The 22,880-nt window shown below is 44.3% G+C and overlaps 1 protein-coding gene across 4 annotated transcripts in view; it reads right to left on the bottom strand.

Moving 5' to 3' along the window:
- Positions 1–22,880, bottom strand: part of SSBP3 (single stranded DNA binding protein 3) — a 136,693-nt gene that overhangs the window by 3,240 nt on the left and 110,573 nt on the right. Inside the window, exons 6-14 of one of the 4 annotated variants that reach the window (XM_084636475.1) lie at positions 16,121–16,201; positions 15,358–15,417; positions 11,806–11,872; positions 11,630–11,706; positions 6,653–6,741; positions 6,450–6,498; positions 5,584–5,619; positions 4,946–5,000; positions 3,268–3,338 (exon numbers count right to left, since the gene is read on the bottom strand). In XM_084636475.1, the coding sequence (XP_084492601.1) occupies positions 3,268–3,338; positions 4,946–5,000; positions 5,584–5,619; positions 6,450–6,498; positions 6,653–6,741; positions 11,630–11,706; positions 11,806–11,872; positions 15,358–15,417; positions 16,121–16,201 (585 nt within the window). The remainder of the gene's footprint in view (positions 1–3,267; positions 3,339–4,945; positions 5,001–5,583; positions 5,620–6,449; positions 6,499–6,652; positions 6,742–11,629; positions 11,707–11,805; positions 11,873–15,357; positions 15,418–16,120; positions 16,202–22,880) is intronic. The other 3 variants (XM_084636476.1, XM_084636477.1, XM_084636478.1) reach the window with 3 other exon arrangements.

Below are 22,880 nucleotides of genomic sequence, written 5' to 3'. Positions count from 1 at the left end.
GGGAAGCAATATCCCTTGAAAACTTATCCGCCTCAGGAAAGTTACAGTCTTGGTCACTAAGGCTACGTCTACACTACAGAGCCCACATTGGCACAGCTATGCCTACACAGCCTCCAGTGTAGACAGAGTATGTGGAGAGAAGGAGTTTTTCCGACAGGGTAGGAATACCATGTCCACAAATGAAGCACTCTTCTGTCAGCACCATTGCATCTACCTGGGGTTTTTGCTGGCATGGCTACATCTCTAGGGGGTGCAGGCGGTAATACTTTGGTCCAGTTCTGGCTGTTGGATTTAGTGTGCGGATGGTGGTGTGGCCTGCGACATACAGGAGGTCTCAGACACTTTGGTGGTCCCCTCTGGCCTTCGACTCAATTACCCCCGACTCTATAGCTACACAGAATAGCAGGGCTCTGGTTTCACCCTCTGTGACCTCCACCATGAACAGTGTTTAGAGAGAAACTAATATCCCTCCTTTGGGACCATACACCCGCAGCGGACAGGGCCCCCCACCGTTCTGGAAATAACTCACTGTGGCAGGCTGATAGGACCTGAATCACAGGGCTATCAAGTCAGCCAAGACACCCAACGAGGCGAGCGGGTAATATGACGGGTGTCAGGCGCGATAGGGAGGGCTTCCTTTCTCCCACCTGGTTTAATGCTCTAAGGTGCTATGGTGAGCGGGGGTTCAAACCCCTCTTCCAGAAACACAGTCACAAACACACAGCAGTGAAACCCATGCTCAGACACATGCGTGTGACCCTTTCGCCCCTCCTGCCCCGCCATCAGACGGTCTGCCCCAATAAGAACAGCAGGGAGGGCGGGGACATGCACACATGTGGGGGGTGACCCCCAGCTGCCTTGTCAGCAGCACTCAGTGCTCTCTCAGCGGACAGAGGCACACACGCAGCAGCACAATGGTTCTGCAGCTACTTTCCCCCCCGTGGGCACAGGCAGCCCAAACAGTTACACTTCCTTGAAGCCAGGAAGTGATGTCTAAAGGGCACACATTCTCCCCACCAGCATATCCCCAAGTGAACCAGTCACTATAACCCAACGTGGGGGTCAGCATGCTGTGCCCTACGAAGATTGGCTCCCCCCATTTCACTCCACTGTGCTTGTGACATCCTTCTCTGGCCATGAGGGGTTGTTCCAAGATCACTGCATGGCAAAACCACCTCTCGCCTGAAGAGTGCGCAACCTGATCTACCATTGCAAATCCAGGCCAAAGATCTCCTGCCAGCACATTTCAATGGCTGGCTGAGGGAGCCGGCCATATTTCCTTACACCACCGTTCATCTTCCTTCCCCCAGTGCTGCTCATTCCCAGCGATCAGTGAGGCTTCAACATGATCACCTTAGCTAGATCTACCCCTCAAACCCCTGTGCTGTGAATGTCATCCATCTGGCTGCAGGGGGAACGGATGAGCCTCCCTTTGGGGCCTACCCATGCAGCTCCTCAAGTCAGACAATGGGGTTTGCTCTTGAGCAGTCTGAAGCCTGGGCGTCAAGTGCCTCACATCTGCCAGGCTCCTGACCCATGAGCACAGGGGTGCGAATTGAACCTGGCTCTGCCATTTTCCTGGTGAATAAAGCCATCAAAGCTAGCTAGCAGCCTGCACTCTCCATACCAAGCCGAAGAGCACTCCAGGATTCAGGCCAACTGGCAGCCTCTGCTCAGGCAAGGCCTAGAGACCCAGAGTATGGCCTGCTATCGGGCCGGATGGAGGAGCACTCTCCTCACTGCTGTACAGCTCCTCCAAGCCAATGCCGTCAGCTCCTCCCTTACCGAGCACCGAACCAAAACAGACTTCAGGTGGAACCGTCATGCTCTGACACACCCACCTTCTGGCACCACCATTTCTTTTTCTAAGTGGATGGGTGCAATGTCTTCCCACCCCCACACCATTCCTCCTCAGCACACAGACAGGAGTGATGGATCCTCACAGCTGATCCAGCCAATGCAGCCACTTATGGGTGCCACACTCCCATGCTCCACACTGAACAGGGGCAGGCAGATTCAATAACGCGTCACCTCCTTGCAGCAGGGCCCACCCTCGTTGGGAGACTGGAAAGCACCGAGCACAGAGTGGGCACTACTGTAAAGAAGTGTGGGAAGGTTTTTGTTTATCCTCATCACCTCCCTCATTTTGTTTCCCTGTCCCTAGATCTGCAAAGATCACATTACTGGAAATGGCCAAGGGAGTTCCCACTCGAGTCACTTTACCTTCATAAGCTGAAGACAAAACAGAGTCAAAACCAGCAAATATCTGTACAAACAGACATGCAGCCAACATGGGCACAAAAACACCCCCAAACCCGTCAATAATGGGTTTGACATCTTACTGTTTTATGTGCCAAGCTGCAGCACAGAATGAAGCTTCAGGGCCCAGTTATAAAGCCCCTTAAGGTACATCTACGCAGCCAACACCCACAGCTGGCCCAGGTCAGCTGACTCAGGCTCACAGGGCTGTAAAATTGCTGTGTAGATGTTCAGGACCCTGCAAAGAGCCCAAACACAACCGTTTTTAGCCCTGCAGCCCAAGCGCCATGAGCCCGAGTCAGCTAACCCAGGCCTAGCCACGGCTGTGCCACAGGTCTTTTATTCCAGGACAGACATACCCTTAAAGTCAAGAAAAGTCAATCTGGTCTGATCTTTTTCACCTGCAACACCCATCAACATCACAATGAACATGGCCCTCTTCTCTGCACTTCCCCTTATCCAGTTCATTGATTTGGGCTGTGATTGTCAGAGGAGCCCAAATCCCACTGAAATTCAGTTCATCCCTTGAAAATCCCTACCTTTGGGTCTAGTCAGTTTTGCTGTTCTCCCCTGAAGAGTCAGCTTTCCCTTTGGCGCGAGCTTTTGTTATTATATACTCACCCTCCCGGGGGGAGAGAGAGAAAAAAAATCTCTCAAATGATCACAAAAATCCACCCACGCTGACAGAGGGATCTCAGAAACAGGCAGTGCTTGGAACCAATTTTTGAAAACGAGTAGTTTATAAGACGACTGTATCCCTTTAAATGCGACTGCTAACTGGATGCATTACTGACATGATCTTGGCCAGAGCAGCACGAACAGCCCCATTTTAATAAGCATAAAAAATTAACAAAGTTGATGAAGAGTTAATCACTTTCTGATGGTTTGTTTTATTTCTATTTTGTAACCAATGGCTGAAATCAATTAAACTGCTCTACCCTCAACTGATGAAGTTAATTATGATTTGTTATGGTATCTGATATGTAAATTATTAGAAAGCAGACTTACATTCGATCGACTGCCTCCAGGCGGTACTGGATTAATCATTGTGTAGATGTTGTCACTTGAATTGGTTGAATCTGTAGAACAGTGAAGCCCAGTAAGTCAGAGTGATTAATTCATTTCTTAATTAAAACAAACTCATGCCACTTGAACTCATTCTTTTGTATTTTATCACCTAAAATTCCCTGTAAGTACCACCATTTTCTGGCTAATTTGTATTTAATGAAGATTCACAAAGTTTTTAATCACAGAAATTCAACTGTGAAAATAATTCAACTACTGAGAATCACAGGGCTTGCTCGTCAGAAGCAGCGTAGAAAGATAATTTGCTTCTATGTATCACTTAACACCTCAGAATTATCCAAACATTATCCAAGATTATTACAATACCGGTATTAAAAACAAATTCCCGAACCAGTATGGAAAAGGAACCTGGGTCTTTATAGTGCACATGGTAACAGACAAACCATTTTAATCACGTCACAATACATAAATGCACGAATTACAAGTGTGCTGCAGCAACAGAATACTGGGGCAGTGACTAGCAGCACCCATTGACATATGGATTGTTTTATTATGACCTAGTCTGAAATGTAGGTCAGAGTTCTCATAAAAATGCAGAAGCAGAAAGACAGTCGTAATATTACATTTTAGCTCCACCCCTGCAGCTGTGAAATACCACAGTTACAGAGCAAGGCTACTTCCCTGGAGCCCACCCACCCGCCATCCCCTCCGATTGATCACTACAACAATTACAAAATCAGCCTTGCAAAACTGCCAGAGAAATTTACCAGTCCTGATGCAGAATCTACATGCCCACCTTTATGTGGGGAAGGAGGAAAAAAATCAATGTGGGAAATTTTAGTGACCCATCCAAAAAACAAGAAATTTGGGGGCGAGGGAATTAGCCTCCCTGTGACAAGCAGAATTTTGCAAAGCTGTTTTCAAAAGCCCCTGCAAGTCCACATTATAAATCTGACCACCACAATGGCAGCCTCCACAGCCTGACTTGGTCTTTTTGAGGGAGAAAGCGTCACAGTTAATGTGTGTGGGGGAAGAAGGGGCACAGGAAACATTTGTAGTAAATAGAGATTGGATTTTTTTTCTGTAGCCAATAAACAAAGCCAAGGTTAAAAACAGTATTTTATTAAAGAGCAAGCGGTAGCTGGGATGTCAGCCCCTAAACAGTACAAAATGACTCCCTCGCTTTTTGTTTGCTAACCAGCCTGAAAGGAAAGAAATAAATAGAGTCAATTTTTTATAAGGACGTTTTGTCAAAGAACAAGCAGCATTTTGCACATTTCTAGTGAGGCATGTAAACAAGGCTGGTTCACTTTAGTAACACGGAGATTAAACGTGAAGTGACTGCTGCTTCTCAGGGAGACAAATCCGGACACTGAGAAGAGCTCCCTCCTCTTCCCTACTTCATATGTGCTCACACGTGCTCTCAGAGTCCCCCCCCACCGTGAATTTTCATCCTCTTGACACTCAATCCTGGGCGGAGAAGTGAATACAAAGCCCCATCCTAACAACTACCAAAAGCTTCTTTCAATACGATTGCACGTGATCAGAAATCCAATGGAATGGCAGCTGAGCGTGAGCTGAGGAGTTAGGAGGCTATCACTGAAAACAATCAGCAAATTTGGGTTTTTTAGTGCTGAATTCGTTGGCTGTTGAATTTTACCTGCAGGACTAGGCATGATCGGTGTTCCTGGAGGACCTCCACCACCAGGGGGCCCCTGTAGACAAGATTAAACACACGTCAAAAACCACTGTGATAACATATACTGCAATAGGTCAGCATGATCCTGCTGCTGTCAGCAACAATGTCTCACCTTGGTATTCAGCCAAGCATTAATCTCCTGCTAAAACCTTTGATGCACTCTCCTAGCCAAAGTACAATGCTTTGTTTAAGCCTCGAGCAAAATCAGAATTAAAAAAAAAAAAAAAAGCATCTGAGAGGTGTATATGGGAGAGAGTGGAAATCATTTGCAGTGTCCACGAGACCCCTTCTAAAACATTTTTTAGATTTACAGGAAAGGGAGGCTGTTCTGGGTACTCAGAAAACATGCAGATTTCTAGAAACAAACATTCTTACATTTTAGAATTTCTGCCTCTACCCAGACTTCTGTACCAACTCAGGATAGAGGGACATGGCTACGCTATATACGTTTAACTCACACCGAGAATCTATTTATAAGTCCGAATAAGTTATATCTACATACACATGTGTGTGTACAAAGAGTCAATGACCTGTAACGTATATACGTGAAATCTGACCACAAATCTGGCTAGAAATAAGAACTCAGCCCAGGAACTTACCACGTATGTACCAGGCGATGAAGAAGAATATGGAATCTATAAACAGATCATAGGAGAGAGTCACCTATCTGAAATGCAGCATTTCATCAGTAATATCCCGATTTACACATTTAACTCGGGTGCGCACATTCTGCTTTGTCAAACTGAAGCGGAAATTCGGTTGAATTACAGTAGTGGCCTCTGATGGGTTATAAATGCCCACCATGCACTGAATATGCTGGCACACAATATTTCACTTACCCCGTCCCTAAAACCCTACTATTGGCAGGATATAAAAAGGCAAGAAAAATTAATGGTTCAAGAGCAAGGTTGTGGGTGTTCTGCACTACATCAGACACATCTGTGGTCACCGAATGACCAGGCTGCTGCTGGAAGACCCTGTCTCCTTCCTTCCCCCTACTTTTTTTTTTTTTTTTTTTTTTGTGTGTGTGTGCCCACAGTGCTGCACAGTATCACACCTTTTCCCTGAATCACAAAGAAAATGGACAGAAAACTGGCTAAGGAACAGATTAGAACAAAGAAACACAACTGTAACTTTTAGACACACCAAGGCAGTAACCAAATTAACGGAACACTGTGCAACATAAAAATCTTCTCTACTTAGCTGGGTGCTCGCTGGGAAGCACTCGACGGTATGGAGGATGGTGAATGTTTGCCTGGGGGTTTGTCCACATTAAATGGGTATAACACTACTCTCCTGTCCTGATACTCAGGCATGTCCACGTAATACCTGTACACTGGCTGGCTCGAAAGACGAGGCTTTAGTCAGAAGTAACAAAAGACGCGAGAAGGAAGTCATATTTGAAGAGATGCTCATGTACAAACTTTTGCTCTAGTCTAATACTGATAAAAAGACAGACACTTACTGAATTAGCACTGCTAGGATTAGGCCATGGTCTACCAGCTCCCGGGCCCCTAGAGTTTAAATGAAAAAGAAAAGCTTTTTATACATGGCACGTCAAGATACAGCTCAACAGCAATGTAGAACTGGGATTCCAAAGTAATTTCAAATCAAGGGTCAAAGCTGCTGTCAGACACCAGAGTTAAAGCATCATGGGTTTTGCCTTACATGTTAATTCCAGGCATGCCGGGGCCTAAAGAGTTGGGTGGAGGTCTCATTCCGCCGCCATAGTTCTGCAATGATAACCAAGGATCAGTCTACCATAACGAGAAGGGAAACCGGAGAAGAAAAGAGAAGGGAAAAAAACAAACAAACAAAAACAAGAGGGTTAGTTTGTGAAAATGAACTTTAATAAAAAATTAGATGATGATGAACATACAAGCAATTAAAAACTTTAAAATAAAACAGGACTATGGTATCTTTCCATTGACTCTCCGCAAGACATCACAGGCTGTTAAAGGTTTATACAGAAGCCAGACAGATTTTGCATTATGGCTTCCCTATTGCAGACTGGAGCACAGCACTGGGTTATCCTAAGCCTGGACCTGCCCTCTGGGAGTGGCCCACTTCAGAGGAAAGAGAATGCCCCGGCCAACCGTGCAATACAATTATTATGGAGTGAGGGAAATTCCCTCCCAGCTCCAGCAGGCATATCAGTTTCTGGCCTGTGGTTTTTCTTTTTTCCCCCCTTTCTTTTGTTTGGGGGTGGATGGACAGAGAAAAAAAAGTATCTGCTTGAAAGATCATTGCTACAGTGTAATGAGCAAGCAATGGGATGCATAGAAGAGATGCCAACAGCATGAACGTTTGCAGTAGCCTTCTAAATACGGAAAAGCAACCTGTCCTCCTAGGGTTGCATCTCAAGCTTAAAAAAAAGAAAAAAAGATTGGTCTTAAAGTCACTACAGAACAGTGTGCATTTCAGACACGCACGCACACACAGATTCACAGCCCGCAGAGTTGCAAGGGAAGGGACGGGACTTCGATTTTCCTACAGAACTGTTCAGATTGACCAAGTCACTGACTCGCACCTCTTCATGGTCAAATCTGATAGTGCGTCAGCAAGTAAAACCCAAACGCATGCACAGGGGGTGGGATGGAAGGTGACATGCAACACAGAAATGCTGTAAACAACTCAGGCACCTGCTCTCCTTTCTTATGTCACCCCCTGGCTTTGCCTATCACAGGAGTCTCCGATCAGTGTACCTGATCTTATAAGAACATATCTATTGTAATGCCAAGCCAGAGAATGCTGTGGCTCCAGGAGCAGGAATCCTCATGCTGAATTTCTCTGCCTCTCTCCAAGTCAGTTGCCCATCACCAACGGATCTGGGCATGCCTTTCGCAGTGTGCATCAGCCTTGCTAAATTCTTCTTGTCCATTCATTCAAGGTAAAATAGCATTTGTTTCTTCTGTGCCTGGACCAGTTTATTTCCTCAGCAGTTTTGCAAGGCTGGTTTATCTAGGAAACCACCACTCCCACACACGGAGCTAAGCACCCATCCCAGCAAACCACGACTGTAAAAGGGATAAAGAGGAGGAGGATGTTGACAGCCAGCGACTGGGAAAAACGGTGCAGTCACTAGATGAAGTGCCTGATCAAAAGGGTTCTCCCTCAGACTTGCTCTGCGCTCCCTGTGTTTGCGAGCATGGCAGTGCAAGTCGCTCACACCACCCGTTTCAGAAAACGCGGGGTGGGTTCCATTCAAGGAGAGGAACAAAACCTGTGTGGCTCCCGGGTTTCACAGACACACACTCCCATTTTCCCCCTGCAAACTTCTACTCACTCAACGGGTTTCCCCCATCTCTTTGAGAGAGCCTAGAGAACTGCCCCCATCCCCCACTTTAACTTGACTGTGCGTATTCCTGAGGCTCTGTATCCGGACAGCTGTCCCTCTGGGACTGGAATGGGACAACTTCTATTTATCCCCAAAGAGCTCTTGAGATACACTTACGCTGCACATGGCTAGTTCCCCTAGCATGGGTATAACAGCAATGGAGACCACGAGGTGCTGCTTAGGCAAACAGAGTAAGACACACTCCTGAACCCTCTGGGTACGTAATCTACTCCCCAAGCCAGGTGTCCCACTGCTGAAGTCTTTCCCCAAAGCAGGGAAAGACCCCAAGGCTCTGGCAGCTTCCTGCTGCCTCCCCGTGCCAGAGCCTTTCCCCGACATGTGTCGCTACGCATCACCGTGTGGACACAGCCTGCCTTTTGCAGTGGCGTGTAGCTCCATGTATCCTACATGCCCTCCCAAGAGGCATGCAGTGTAGACTGAGTCAGCGGCTAAGAGGCTCTCTTCTCGCCACGAATGAGGGGATAAATAGGATCTCCAGCAAATTCCGTGTTCGTTCCTAGGACTGGAGATTTACCTAATGCTTGGCAGTGTAGTACTCCACTAATATTTTTGATTTACACCAGTGAATTTGGGGTTGGCTTATTTGGGAAATTTGGTTTCTCATAAGACAGAGCATTTTGGGGTTTGGTTTTTTTTGGTTCCCCTGCCATCATACCTTTATTTGTAACTCAAAGCACAACAGCTAGGTCAACAGAATGGTGTTGCAGGAGTACAAATATTTCATTATGGTCCCAATTCAGCAAAGCACTTAAGCATCTCCTTAACTTTAAGCATGTACTGAAGTCCCATTGAACTCTTTGGATTTAAGCCCACGTTGACATGCTTTGCTGAATTAGGGCCCATTATCTTATCTACATGCATACTTTTAGGAGGATGAAAAGGGTTACCCGAAGAAGTCACTAGCAAATCTTAATTGATCAAATCTCAGTTTCTATGCTGAACTGCTACATAAAACCCCATGTTAAAACTTAGTACTTCTAATTGGTGCTGAAAGAAACAGCCAAACAGGCCAAAGAGTTTTAAAGGTGTTAGAGAAAGGGGAAAAGGTGCCTTTGTGCTGAGAAGCTGGGTGTCAAGCTTCAGCAAAATGTGAATTAAAAAGGGAAAGTTATAAACCCTTAGAAGCCCGTATTTAATAGAAGCACTGACGCATCTAACCTCAGCAGCACCAACAAATGCCTTTTTACTGTTCACAGAATTAACGCTACAATCATTAAAAAAAGAGATCGGAAGTCAAGAGTTTAAAACATGATGCTAGATTGTAAAAGATGACTGGTTTTCAGTTAATATCAGGTGGCTGGTACATGCCTGCAGGTTACCGTTGGTTGGATAAAAATGTATTCCATACAAATGCTTATTAAGTAATATTTTAGAAGGTCTTGAAAAAACACTTCGGGAAGGTAGTGGGTGTGCAGCATGTACACTGATTTATTACACACAACAAAAAGGGTGACTTGTTCAATATTTTTGATTATTTCATGCACGCACTAAAGCTTCTGGGCATCTGCTTCTTGAGCATTTTGGGAAGACTCAAAAACATGCCAACCGGCTGATGAGACTGCACGTCCATTTTCACAGGCTTGCACTTGTTTAAAGGAACATTAAACAAGGCGCTCTCTCTAACGTACATGCTCTAATAGTCCCGGCATAAGAAAGCAAGCCCTAACACTCAAAACTTTCAATACCACCTGGGACTGGGGAAAACCTATACGGTGCTTGATTAAAATACAACAGCTTTCAAGTTCCATGGCAATCACCTTGGTTCGTCCAAACTGCTGAGAGCACCCAGAACTTTCATGGCACTTTTTGCTTGGCTGATGCAAGTGCAACAGATGCAGACTTTTGTAATCATACATGTGGGACTATTAAGAGCTTTGTTGTACCAGTTCCTGACAGTGTCAGACCATTAAAATGTATAACCAAGCTATTGGAATCTAAGCTTGCCTGCAAAGAATGCTTGGGATTTTTTCTGAGGTGTGGGGAATCTAGCCGAGTTTCACACCCATGCCCAAGGAGAGGGATGTACATTTTTATTCAATCAACTTTTCTCCCTTCTTGTCAGTATTCAATAGTTTCTCATAAGTTAAATAATTTCTTAACTCTCTTCACACAAGACCCCTTTAGCTCAACAGCCTCCTGGGAAACCTGTGCAACGCACATTCATTTATTCCAGGGTTACACAGCTCTGAAGACAACACAGGAAACAAGAAGTCAGGGAGGATAAACCTACGTCCGAGATATGGTAGTACGTTGTTTAAAGTCTATCACAACAAACAAACAGGAGTGAGTCAACATAGTAGCATACAAATTCACTTGTTAAAAGGAATCAACACAAAGACAGAATAGATTAACCCAGATCTACTTCATTTAAAATTTACTCATAATTGGACTGGTTCCCCCACTCCCTGATATGTATGCAACCAAAGAGGGATTTGGCATCATTCAGAAATCGGAAGATTTTCTCGGATGTTGAGCTACTACTCATGCTAGTGAAAATTCAGAGAATGATATTCCGCTAACACTAAAAAAAACAAACTGAGGATTCTTCAGTAACGCCGATGTTTAGCTCCTACCATAAAGGAAACTAACAAGTTTGTTGAATCTCCTGGGAAAGGACAAGAGCTTCTGAAATATACTTGGAAAAAAGTTACAGGGGAAAAAAAGGAGTCAGAATTTTTCTGTAGCTCATGAGAAGATCACTCAGCATATCCCACTTTGGGGGAAAATCCCTAAACCTCATCAGCAAATTTTTCCCTCATCGAAAATCCCCAATCTGAAGTTTAAAGGTAAAATTGGGAGAGGGGAAAGAGGCAAGCGTTAGATTTATCCAGGAAAGAAAGAATGGCTTAAATGCCAGAGAAGTGAAATAGTCTATTGAATAGGATAGGGAAAAACAGAATACAGAAGAGGGAAGCTTTATGTTCCCGTTATAAATGGCTTACTTTTTTATGTGGGCACTCCCTTTCTGAAGTGTTATCAAGGCAAGTTGGATAATGCATTCACCATCACTACGTGGTCACAGCTAAACAGCACTGCCTCCAACTAATGAGCAAGAGGGGCTTCTGCAATATCCCTAATGAGGATGCTGAGCTCTGAAGATACAACTGTTGGAACGCGGGCTTTCCAGCTGCAATGCGCGAATGTAAAACGCATTCGTGCTAATGGAGAGTATGTGAGAAGAACTCCCAGCTCTTTAAACCCCTAGAGATTGTTTGGATGATGTTTTGCTTATAAACTTTATGAAGTCGTAAGATGTTATTTGGCACTGGACAGGAGTTTAAGTTTACCTGTGGACCAGGACCCATGGGGCCCATCCCTCGTGGAGGATTCATCCTTTGCATTGGTCCTCCCATGTTAGGGTGCCCTGTTGGGAGTAGAATCAATGAAGTCATTATAGCAGAGTAACAGTGTTTGGCCCAAAGCCAACAGAGAGACACCTTCAGGCATCCTTGAGCATGTTTACCTTGTTGTCGTGTAGGGTCCATTGAATTGGGCAGCAGTGGCTGTGTACCAGGAACAGCCCCTGGAGGCTAGAAAAATTGGGGGTGGGGGGGAAGAAAAGGGGGTAGGGGGTGGGGGAGAAAAATAAACTCTCAGATATGTAACCAAAATATGTAGTTTAAATTCAAGGCTTTAAACACAAAGAATTCAGGTGACGTGGTCTATTTTCTGGGAAACAAGGGACTTATCATAACTTCCTCTGCTTACCCACAGCTCCTACCTGTATATATCTGTGGAGCCATCTCCCATGACGTGTTTCTCTAAATCCCTGTAATTTGCCCAACTTCGCTTTCATAACCCTCCTACTTTTGTTTCACAGCCTTTAAAAAAAACCACCCCCAGTTCTCTTGTAATACTTCACACTACTGTACTAAAGGTCCAATTCCAAGCTTCTAGTTGTAAGTAAATAGAAGGAGGGGACCCACATGGCTGTCAGGATGAGAGAATGTCTGATCAAAGCACTTCAGTGAAATGATACTGATGCCAATGTAATTTCAAGGTATACACTTGGCAAATATGCTATGTAAATATATTAAAGTTATTTATTTGCCAGTGAAGAGACATTTCATCTGCAAAGATGATTTTAAAAATTACTGAATAGCTTATGAAGATGGCCTTAGGACTACTAAAAATGTATATTTACTCATTTCCTAGTATCCCGAACACTGTATTTCTTTTTTCAAAGTCATACTCCACTTGGACAACAAATCTAAAGTTCAAAAGAGGACTTCCATGTACAGCTCAGTGCAAATACAGAGGGAAAAAAAACACAGATACCATACACCTTGGGGAAGCAAACTGTAAACAATTTTGAAACACTGTTGCTTTTCTTTTATTTGAATACCAACATGAAATAGATAATGCTGTAAAAATTTAGAGACTCTCCAATAAGGAAGGATGTCAGTTTACGCAGGCCAGGCAACACATCAATGCCATGAGTAGGTAACTCAGGTAACAGAGGGAAGGTTTTCATTCCAAATCTTTATAGATTTACAGCTTGGGAGACAGAAGTAGGAAAATAATAAACACACTTTTCATATATGGTTCACATTGCTATTAACGTGTTTCTCACCTAATCGTTACTGCCTCATTTCTTGTTTATTTGGCCCTGCTGTAATGTTTTTGCACCTCTGGATCTAGCCAGTAACCTAGCTAAGTTGTGAGAGTATTTCTCAATGCAGCAGGTTTGGGTTTTTTGTTTTTTTTTGGTTTTTTATTTTCAAGTCAAATTAGTTTTATCCTCCTCATTAACTTAAATTATCAAGTGTATAAAAACAAAAAGCACAGAACACCGAGATTCTGAAGTTGCAACATTACAAATATATCCCTCACAATGCCCGTTCACAAACATTTCCGGTACATCATTGCAACTTGAGATCGAAAGGAACCACGACTCCACCTTGACGCTATTAGACAAAAATCAAAATAGTGTTCTACAACATGTAATTTGTACAAGACTAATATCCAGAGCACTTACAGATAATCCAGCATTTTCCTTGTGCTGTCCATATTTCAGCAGCAAGAGCTTGGGACGTCTTGCAAGCCTGATTTAAAGGGACATTGTAAAACTGCCCTTTACAAAAAGAGTTGTCTTTCTGCATTTCACCAGGCCTGGACAGCACAGACTGACTTGTCTGTTTAACTTCTGCTCCTAATCAGTTTCACTTTCCTGTTTTCTTACACTAGGCAGAAGCTAGAACCTCTACCTAAGGAAAATCTGAACGCACCTGTGCACTCTTATGCATGCACATGTGAGAAAATTGTCGCGTAGCCATTCTCAACTGGTGGGACATCAATAGTCCTAGCAGGGTGTCAAGCAGCTGATCTCATCCTCTGGTCTTCCATCTTTAGGTAAAAGAGATGTGCTTAGCCACTTGACTTCAGTCCTCTTCCCTGAACCCACCGTGCCAGGCACCAGAGAGCATGAGATTAAGGTCCTAACTAGGGGGAGGTCCTCCATTGTAAAGCACTCCGAAAAAAAGTTACATGGAGCTGCCTAATCAGTGTCATTTTCCATGTGCAGGTTTCTCATTGCAGGGCTGAGAGATTTCACCAGCACTAATGAGGATGAGAATTCAGAGAAGGTGAAGGAGTTGTGTAAAGCCGGGTGGACCTTCCTTCCTCAAATCCTCCCCATTCGCTCCCTATAACCCCAAAAGAAACATACACTGTCCAGGACAGGCTTTTTTGTTTTTATTTTTAAAGATTCCTCACAGCACAGGGAAAAGCTGGAGTTAAGAGTTTATACTGGTTTCAGTGCATTATAAGAAGTTTCATCTTATTTAGTACTTGGTAAGATAATCAGTGTTTATCTCTACCAACACAACACTTTGGGAACCAAATCGGTCTCTTGTAACTGACAAGCTTGTTGGCTGTAAGACGGATTTCTCTTTCACAAGTTTTTCTTACAATCAGACAGCTAAACAGAGATACAGGGAAAAAATGGATGCCTAAATGTTTCAAACAGAAAGAATGCATATGCACCATTTGTGAGTGAGTTCTGGTGACCGAAAGTAACAAGAGCCACTTACTACTGGGGGAAAAAAGTCATAGCAAAGTATTAAAAATTAAATGGCGTTTTCTAAATCATATTTATAAAACAGTGTTTTAACAGACAGCGTAATGCACTAACAAGAGTAACAAGGTTTATTTTAAAAGTTTACTGTTTACTTTGTTAACAGTAAAGTGACATCTTATTGGAATAGAAACTAAGTAGGTAACTATTTTTCTGATGTACTTTGTGCTACACCTTTTGCTAAAAAGAAACTGAAGGAAAGTAATTGGTTAAATTCTTAGCATATGCTTCAACAGGATAAATTACAACAAAATGCCACAATCTTAAAACTCCTGCACATAAACAGGCTATGTTCATAATTATATGAACAAAACCCCATTTTCTTTTAAGCTGCCATAACGAAGAGGATAAGCACAACTAAAATTTAACCCTGCAGCTGATCGAAGTGTTCTGGTGGATCATTTCTCTAACAGCAGGATTATATGCATCACTTTAATTTTTAAAGATTCCAGGGAAAATTTACATTTTAAGCTAGCTTTGTTGTAAACCATCATCAGTCGCATAGCATAATTTTGTTTATATCAGCTGAAATCATGGGAGACAGTCAGGGAAAACCAAGAAGTTGTGCGATTATAAAGGAGAACTCAGAACTGCATATTACATGGAAGCTCTTTTGATAGAGAAGAAGCTGTTGGCAGTGGACACAACACAATTCCTATGCCAGGTCCTGATATTTACATTTATGTGACGGAGTTTCTACCAGCAAATGGTTTCTTGAGATTCAATGCATTACAAACCCTCATGAAAAGCGGAGAAAATGTTGTGATGGAATTTGTTAATCAGTGAGTTAATGTTATTTGAATTGTGATACCACAAAGTTGTCTAAGAATATAAGAAACCTTCAGCTCCGTGAAAGTCTGGTTTTCCCCCCACTGCCAAAAAAGTTTCAGTTTAAAATCCCCCATTTAACTCAGGTAACAGAGGAAGGAAATACAATACCTGGTTTCCCATTCTGATGGGGGGCCGGGGACCTCCTGCATATCGCGGTGACATAAAAGGCTGTAATTACATGAAATTAGTTCAATGACAGGATGCACTCACAGCATGGAGATAAAGAGAATTACTACATTCCATACAGACTCTGGTTACAATCTACACATTTTTCTGGAGAAATCTCTTTTTTAAAAACGAGTTGGTAAAAACAGATCTTCACACTCCATTTTTGTATTTTTCACAGATTTATTTTTGTTGGAGAGATGGTTTAACATACTTGGACAGTACTATATAAGGCTGCTAAAATTAGTGCATGGGAGACCCTGACTATTAGACACTTTCCAAGTGAAAAAGAAAATTGGTAAATGAAGCAAAAAAAACCCAATGCCAAGAACCAAAAGCCAAGCACTTAAACCATATATTCATATCAGTGCTATGAATGCAATTTAAAAAAAACAACACAAATTAACAAAATTCTCACACTATCACAGCTATGTATATTTGAAACTTACAAATGGACTTTCTAATCCATTGTCAACTGAACATACAAAATCAAAAGGAAACAAACATTTCATATTGGCGCTGGCATGATGTTGGAAGAATAAATTTGAGGATCAGATCCCCAGCTGGCGTAAATCAGCGAAGCTCCATGAGGGTCAAAGGAGCTATGCTGATTCACATCAGCTGACAATCAGACCCAACAAGCTTAAAGAGCAAAATAGAACACAAGCCCCGTTATTAGTGGCCTACATATTTCTAGTGTCTTTACCTGACTGTGGGGTCCCATCATGCTGTTAGGATTGTGAGGTGGAGGCTGTGCGTGTGGCGAGGGCTGAGAACCAGGTGGTCCCTGTGAGGTCAGACAGTAGAAGGAGGTTATAGATTAGCACATGAAAGCGCAGAAAGAGCTAAAAAGGATTTACTGGTGGATCTGTTTGTAGGGAGGCCAGTCTCGTTTTAGCTGAGTTTCTATTCATTTGTAATGAAAGAACAACGAATAATGATATATGCAAAAAAAATTAATTAAAAAATAGAACATCTGTCAAAGCACACCAGCAACCTTACAGTAATGGTTTAGAATTCAACCAGTCTGCAATGACAAATACATTTGGATATGCTTTAAAAAAGTGTGTGTATGGAGAGAAAAAAGTCTTCTCCACTACCCTCCCACACCTTCCTGAAGGTAAGGAACACCTTAAAGGGCTTCCTTTTGATTTGTGGGTCAAATGGTTAATACAAGGTATTAAAAATAGTGTTGAGGCAAAGATCTTGCTTAGAAGCACATCCCATGTTTGTGCCAGATATTTAAGTTGAAGCCTAGTTTAGCTCCAATAAATGGATGGCACAACTCCAACCCATTTCTACATGCAGGGCTGTGTTGTTACCCTTAAAGATGCAATATCCTTCCTCAAGACGAATTACCTAAATGATGCAAGTAAAGTTTCTTTTGAGTAAAGCGATACTAAACATGTCTGGGGGAAAAAAGAAAGATTAGTTCATGTAGCTTTTAACACCACAAGACAGCAGTTTCTGACATTTTGGGGTTGAACACCAATCCCCCCCTCCCCCCCTTTAAAGCATGAAAAGAAAGTTTGTTTGGAAAATGTGAGCTCTGAGCAAGAATACACTGATGCATGTTAATGCAAAAAAAAAAAAAAATTTTTTTTTCAAGTCCAAGAACTTGTAATTGGTATAGAAAGCAAATAAGCCTTGTAAGTATGTTATGTGAAGCAGCCACACACTTCAGGAAAAGCACAGCAGCAGATGTTCTATACCTGCCACATTACTAATTTCAACAAGTGTTCGCCTTCTAGCTGCTGCCAGCAATGGCATGGTTTGTTACCATGAGCAATTTTCTTAATTAACAGACATTAATTAGCCATTTAGCAATTTTGCAAGCATTTGTTTAGCAGCTTTCCTAAACATGAATACCACTGTGATAATGGTACTGATTAGAGGGGTCCCCTAATTAACAGTACAGGGAAGGAAAATTGAAATCACATAAATTAAAAAGGGAGGGGAAGTTAATGAAGGCAGGACATTTGCACCTGCAAATCTTTTGTACTACAGAAACTTGAGTGCAACCTAAATAAAGTAAGAGGAATTTTTTTAAAGTGTTACACAGAAAGACACAGCCACAAAGATTAAAACAGAACAGCCCTCTGTCAATCTTCCATGTTTAGTTTATATGCTCATATAAATGAATCTGTTGCATTAACAGGACATACATAACTAGTACTACCTTGTAATTTATAACTAGTACAGTAAGGCAAGAATAGTTCTCTTACCTCTTCTAGATTCATTGTTCTTGGCAGAAGTATTAACTCAGAGTTGCAACACCCCACCATGCCCCACCACCACTTCAAAAAAAACCCTCTGAATATTTCCCCCTGCTGGCATGTTTGCAGAACTGATGTCACCCCCTCCCCAAAGAAATCCTTCCAAAGTAGAGGAGACAAAGCTAGAAACATCGCAATCTGAACCCCAATCATTTTGTTTATTTCACTGAGGCCCTTTTAAACATTCCCTTCCTGAACTGAAAGAGGAGAAAATCCCATAATAAACCAACTATCTACTGAATACCTACTAGACAAGCACAGGGAATGGAGTCTGTCCAGAGTAATGGATCTCACTAGGAGAAATCAGTCACATGCAAAAAAATATAAATAAATCTCATTTTGCCTTTCTTCTGTGATGGATCCACTATGCTAGACAGAAGTCAGACCTCCAGGGAAGCTGCCAGTGTGATCACCACCCACCAACCATGTGAAGAAAGTAAATTTGGCCCCGGATCCTGCAATTGACAACATGCAGATGGACTGTTGAGCCTGTGAAGAACTCCACTGGAGTCTAAGAAGTCCACTCAACATGCTGCAAATTGCAGGACTGGAGCTTAGTGAGTAAGTAAAACAACAGTCACTACAAATAAAAGAAAAAGGTGATTGTGGGTCAAATGAAAGACACCACAGAGAAACCCTTGCTAGTTAAAACTGCCTCAAGATTAAAGAGATCCTTTATGATGTACATTCAGGTAGCTTTGAGCTCAAAAATGGCCATTTCCCACAAGAAGTATTCTCTCTCTCTATTTATAGATTACACACCACTCCCTCTTCATCCTGAAAAACATATGCAGAACAGAGAGACGGGCCTGTTGTCCAAATACTGTATCCAAAGAGAAAACACCAACTCAATTTCGTAACGCTCTGGGAAAGAAGGAATTGACCACAAGTTGGGAAGAAACCTATAAGACTGCTAAGAGGGCTGATGTTTCTCCATCCAATACCTTGCATCTTTGGCAGAATGAACCCCAATCTCTACAGCATTTCCTGGTGTGCTGATTCATCTACCTGGGGAATGGGATCGTTTGTTCGCTGTGGCGAAGCGAGAGAATGTAGCCGCTTTCATGAGACTGCCCAACGCCATGAGCAAGGCATTACACCTTCCTCCACAGATGAGAATGGTTCAGATAGAAATTATTAACCAGACCGCTTCCTGAGAATGAAAGTGCATTTCTAAGTGGCATAAAGGCTCATGACGGATAGTTCCTTTTCCCGTTGACTGCTTTAGGAGGAGCTCAGTGTTCTAAGCCAAGCACAGTCTAGGGCTGTCATGCAAACCTGCCCAGCCAGAGAGAGTTGTAACTACAGGTCTACAAAAATGCAATAAAAAAGGAACCCAGCTCGCTTAACCCTCTGACCAAGCTGCAAGACAGGTGAAAGGATCTGGTGAGTCAGGAAACAGACACCAAGGATGGCTGTTTGAAAGGAGCATTAGTAAGGGCCAGTAGCACCACTTAACGAGATTTCGGCTCCCCGGGTGACCTAATCAGGAGGCAACCGGCAGCTACAGCTACACACAGTGAGAGATATCAGGATGCAACCAATGACTTCAACAGGGGAGGGAGCGTGGCACAGTGATGAGACAAGTCTCAGTGAGCACCTTCTCGGACCTTGTGCAAAAGGCCTTCTTTAGGGGGATCCTAAGGTAACTCCTGGAGAAAAGGAGAGGCATTGTCTGTTGGGGCTTCGCTGATGCCAGAATCTGTATGGGACTCAGTAAGTCCAAGGCAGCAGCAGGAGCTGAGATCAGGAAGCATCAAGGAACCACGATATAACCAGGGCTTGCTCTATCCAGAAGAGCACACGGTTTGATGCTGGAATCTCTGCCCTGTACTGGAACATGCCTGCAGGCTCTGCAGCTGGATTCAGACTCTGCAGGGGGAGCAGACAGGCAGTGTTTTGCTGTAGTCCCCAAGGGAGTTCCAACCCATCTGTCAGCAAAAGGGGGGAGGAAGGGGAGAGAGAGAGGCTGGCTTGCAGGAAAGGCCATTACTGAAGGGGATACAGACCAGCACCCAGTGTGAAGACTGCCTTGCTGTCCAGCACACCAGGAGGCAGTGCAGACCTGGTGGTGTGCCAATGGGGCGGTAAGTGCTTGGGGAATCCTTCGGTGCTCACAAGCACTGCACTCCAAATTAAGAGCCCTGCGCCAAACATGCCAGGAAAGGCTGGGGGTGGAGGGGTCACTAGTCTTCCTTAAAGTCCTTCCATGAAGGTTCTCTTCATTCCAAGAAGCCAAGCTGGGTTGCAGGAATTGACATGGGAAAAAACAAACCAACAGGAACCTTGTTTCAGGGGTTGGGGGGGGGGGGGCGGAATTACCTGAGAGCAGAGGGCTTATCCCAAGAGCCACATAGCTTCAGAAACAGCACTACTAAACCACCCTCTCCCACCAGCTGACACACCCTGGAGAATTACCAAACTGAGCAGATACAATTCCTTTGCATTGGTGCTTAACCTAGCTATGGCAAGTGTCTAGGTCAACCTAATGGTCTCACACACGAGTTACATGGGTTGGCTGCATATCTAGGGGCTTTCGCCTCTGGGGTATGGCAGGTTGTCGCATAAGGAAAAGGCGATATAAACCTGGCATGACCTGGAGGGGAACCTTAGTAAGCCCTGGTCTACACTAGGACTTTAGGTCGAATTTAGCAGCGTTAAATCCATGTAAACCTGCACCCATCCACATGATGAAGCCCTTTATTTCGACTTAAAGGGCTCTTAAAATCTATTTCCTTACTCCACTCCTGACAAGTGGATTAGTGATTAAATCGGCCTTGCCGGGTCGAATTTGGGGTACTGTGGACACACTTCGATGGTATTGGCCTCCGGGAGCTATCCCAGAGTGCTCCATTGAGACCGCTCTGGACAGCACTCTCAACTCAGATGCACTGGCCAGGTAGACAGGAAAAGAACCGTGAACTTTTGAATCTCATTTCCTGTTTGGCCAGCATGGCAAGCTGCAGGTGACCATGCAGAGCTCGTCAGCAGAGGTGACCATGATGGAGTCCCAGAATCGCAAAAGAGCTCCAGCATGGACTGAATGGGAGGTACGGGATCTGATCGCTGTATGGGGAGAGGAATCCGTGCTATCAGAACTCCGTTCCAGTTTTCGAAATGCTAAAACCTTTGTGAAAATCTCCCAGGGCATGAAGGACAGAGGCCATAACAGGGACCCGAAGCAGTGCCGCGTGAAACTTAAGGAGCTGAGGCAAGCCTACCAGAAAACCAGAGGGGCGAACGGCCGCTCGGGGTCAGAGCCCCAAACATGCCGCTTCTATGATGAGCTGCATGCCATTTTAGGGGGTTCAGCCACCACTACCCCAGCCGTGTTGTTTGACTCCTTCAATGGAGATGGAGGCAACACGGAAGCAGGTTTTGGGGACGAAGATGAGGAGGTTGTAGATAGCTCACAGCAAGCAAGCGGAGAAACCGGTTTTCCCGACAGCCAGGAACTGTTTCTCACCCTGGACCTGGAGCCAGTACCCCCCGAACCCACGTAAGGCTGCCTCCTGGACCCGGCAGGCGAAGAAGGGACCTCCGGTGAGTGTACCTTTTAAAATACTATATATGGTTTAAAAGCAAGCATGTGAAAGGATTCCTTTGCCCTGGCATTCGCGGCTCTCCTGGATGTACTCCCAAAGCCTTTGCAAAAGGTTTCTGGGGAGGGCAGCCTTATTGCGTCCTTCATGGTAGGACACTTTACCACTCCAGGCCAGTAACACGTACTCGGGAATCATTGTACAACAAAGCATTGAAGTGTATGTTTGCTGGCATTCAAACAACATCCGTTCTTTATCTTTCTGTGTTATCCTCAGGAGAGTGAGATCTCATTCATGGTCACCTGGTTGAAATAGGGTGCTTTTCTTCAGAGGACACTCAGAGGAGCCTGTTCCTGCTGAGCTGTTTGCCTGTGGCTAAACAGAAATGTTCCCCGCTGTTAGCCACGGGGAGGGAGGAGGGTTGAGGGAGTAGCCACGCGGTGGGGGGAGGCAAAATGCGACCTTATAACGAAAGCACATGTGCTATGTATGTAATGTTAACAGCAAGGTTTACCCTGAAAGAGTGTAGCCACTGTTTCATAAAATGTGTCTTTTTAAATACCGCTGTCCCTTTTTTTTTCTCCACCAGCTGCGTGTGTTTCAATGATCACAGGATCTTCTCCTTCCCAGAGGCTAGTGAAGATTAGAAAGAAAAAAACGCACTCGTGATGAAATGTTCTCTGAGCTCATGCGGTCCTCCCACACTGACAGAGCACAAACGAACGCGTGGAGGCAAATAATGTCAGAGTGCAGAAAAGCACAAAATGACCGGGAGGAGAGGTGGCGGGCTGAAGACAGGGCTGAAGCTCAAATGTGGCGGCAGCATGATGAGAGGAGGCAGGATTCAATGCTGAGGCTGCTGGAGGATCAAACCAGTATGCTCTAGTGTATGGTTGAGTTGCAGCAAAGGCAGCTGGAGCACAGACTGCCACTACAGTCCCTGTGTAACCAACCGCCCTCCTCCCCAAGTTCCATAGCCTCCACACCCAGACGCCCAAGAACGCGGTGGGGGGGCCACCGGCCAACCAGCCACTCCGCCACAGAGGACTGCCCAAAAAAAGAAGGCTGTCATTCAATAAATTTTAAAGTTGTAAACTTTTAAAGTGCTGTGTGGCATTTTCCTTCCCTCCTCCACCACCCCTCCTGGGCTACCTTAGTAGTCGTCCCCCTATTTGTGTGATGAATGAATAAAGAATGCATGAATGTAAAGCAACAATGACTTTATTGCCTCTGCAAGCGGTGATCGAAGGGAGGAGGGGAGGGTGGTTAGCTTACAGGGAAGTAGAGTGAACCAAGGGGCGGGGGGTTTCATCAAGGAGAAACCAAGAGAACTTTCACATCGTAGCCTGGCCAGTCATGAAACTGGTTTTCAAAGCTTCTCTGATGCGTACCACACCCTCCTGTGCTCTTCTAATCGCCCTGGTGTCTGGCTGCGCGTAACCAGCAGCCAGGCAATTTGCCTCAACCTCCCACCCCGCCATAAACATCTCCCCCTTACTCTCAGATATTGTGGAGCACACAGCAAGCAGTAATAACAGTGGGAATACTGGTTTCGCTGAGGTCTAAGCTAGTCAGTAAACTGCGCCAGCGTGCCTTTAAACGTCCAAATGCACATTCTACCACCATTCTGCACTTGCTCAGCCTGTAG

This window comes from Lepidochelys olivacea, assembly GCF_965140295.1.
Source record: "Lepidochelys olivacea isolate rLepOli2 genome assembly, chromosome: 8".
NCBI classification, from domain to species: Eukaryota; Metazoa; Chordata; order Testudines; family Cheloniidae; genus Lepidochelys; species Lepidochelys olivacea.
This window is presented reverse-complemented; position numbering and strand designations above follow the sequence as displayed.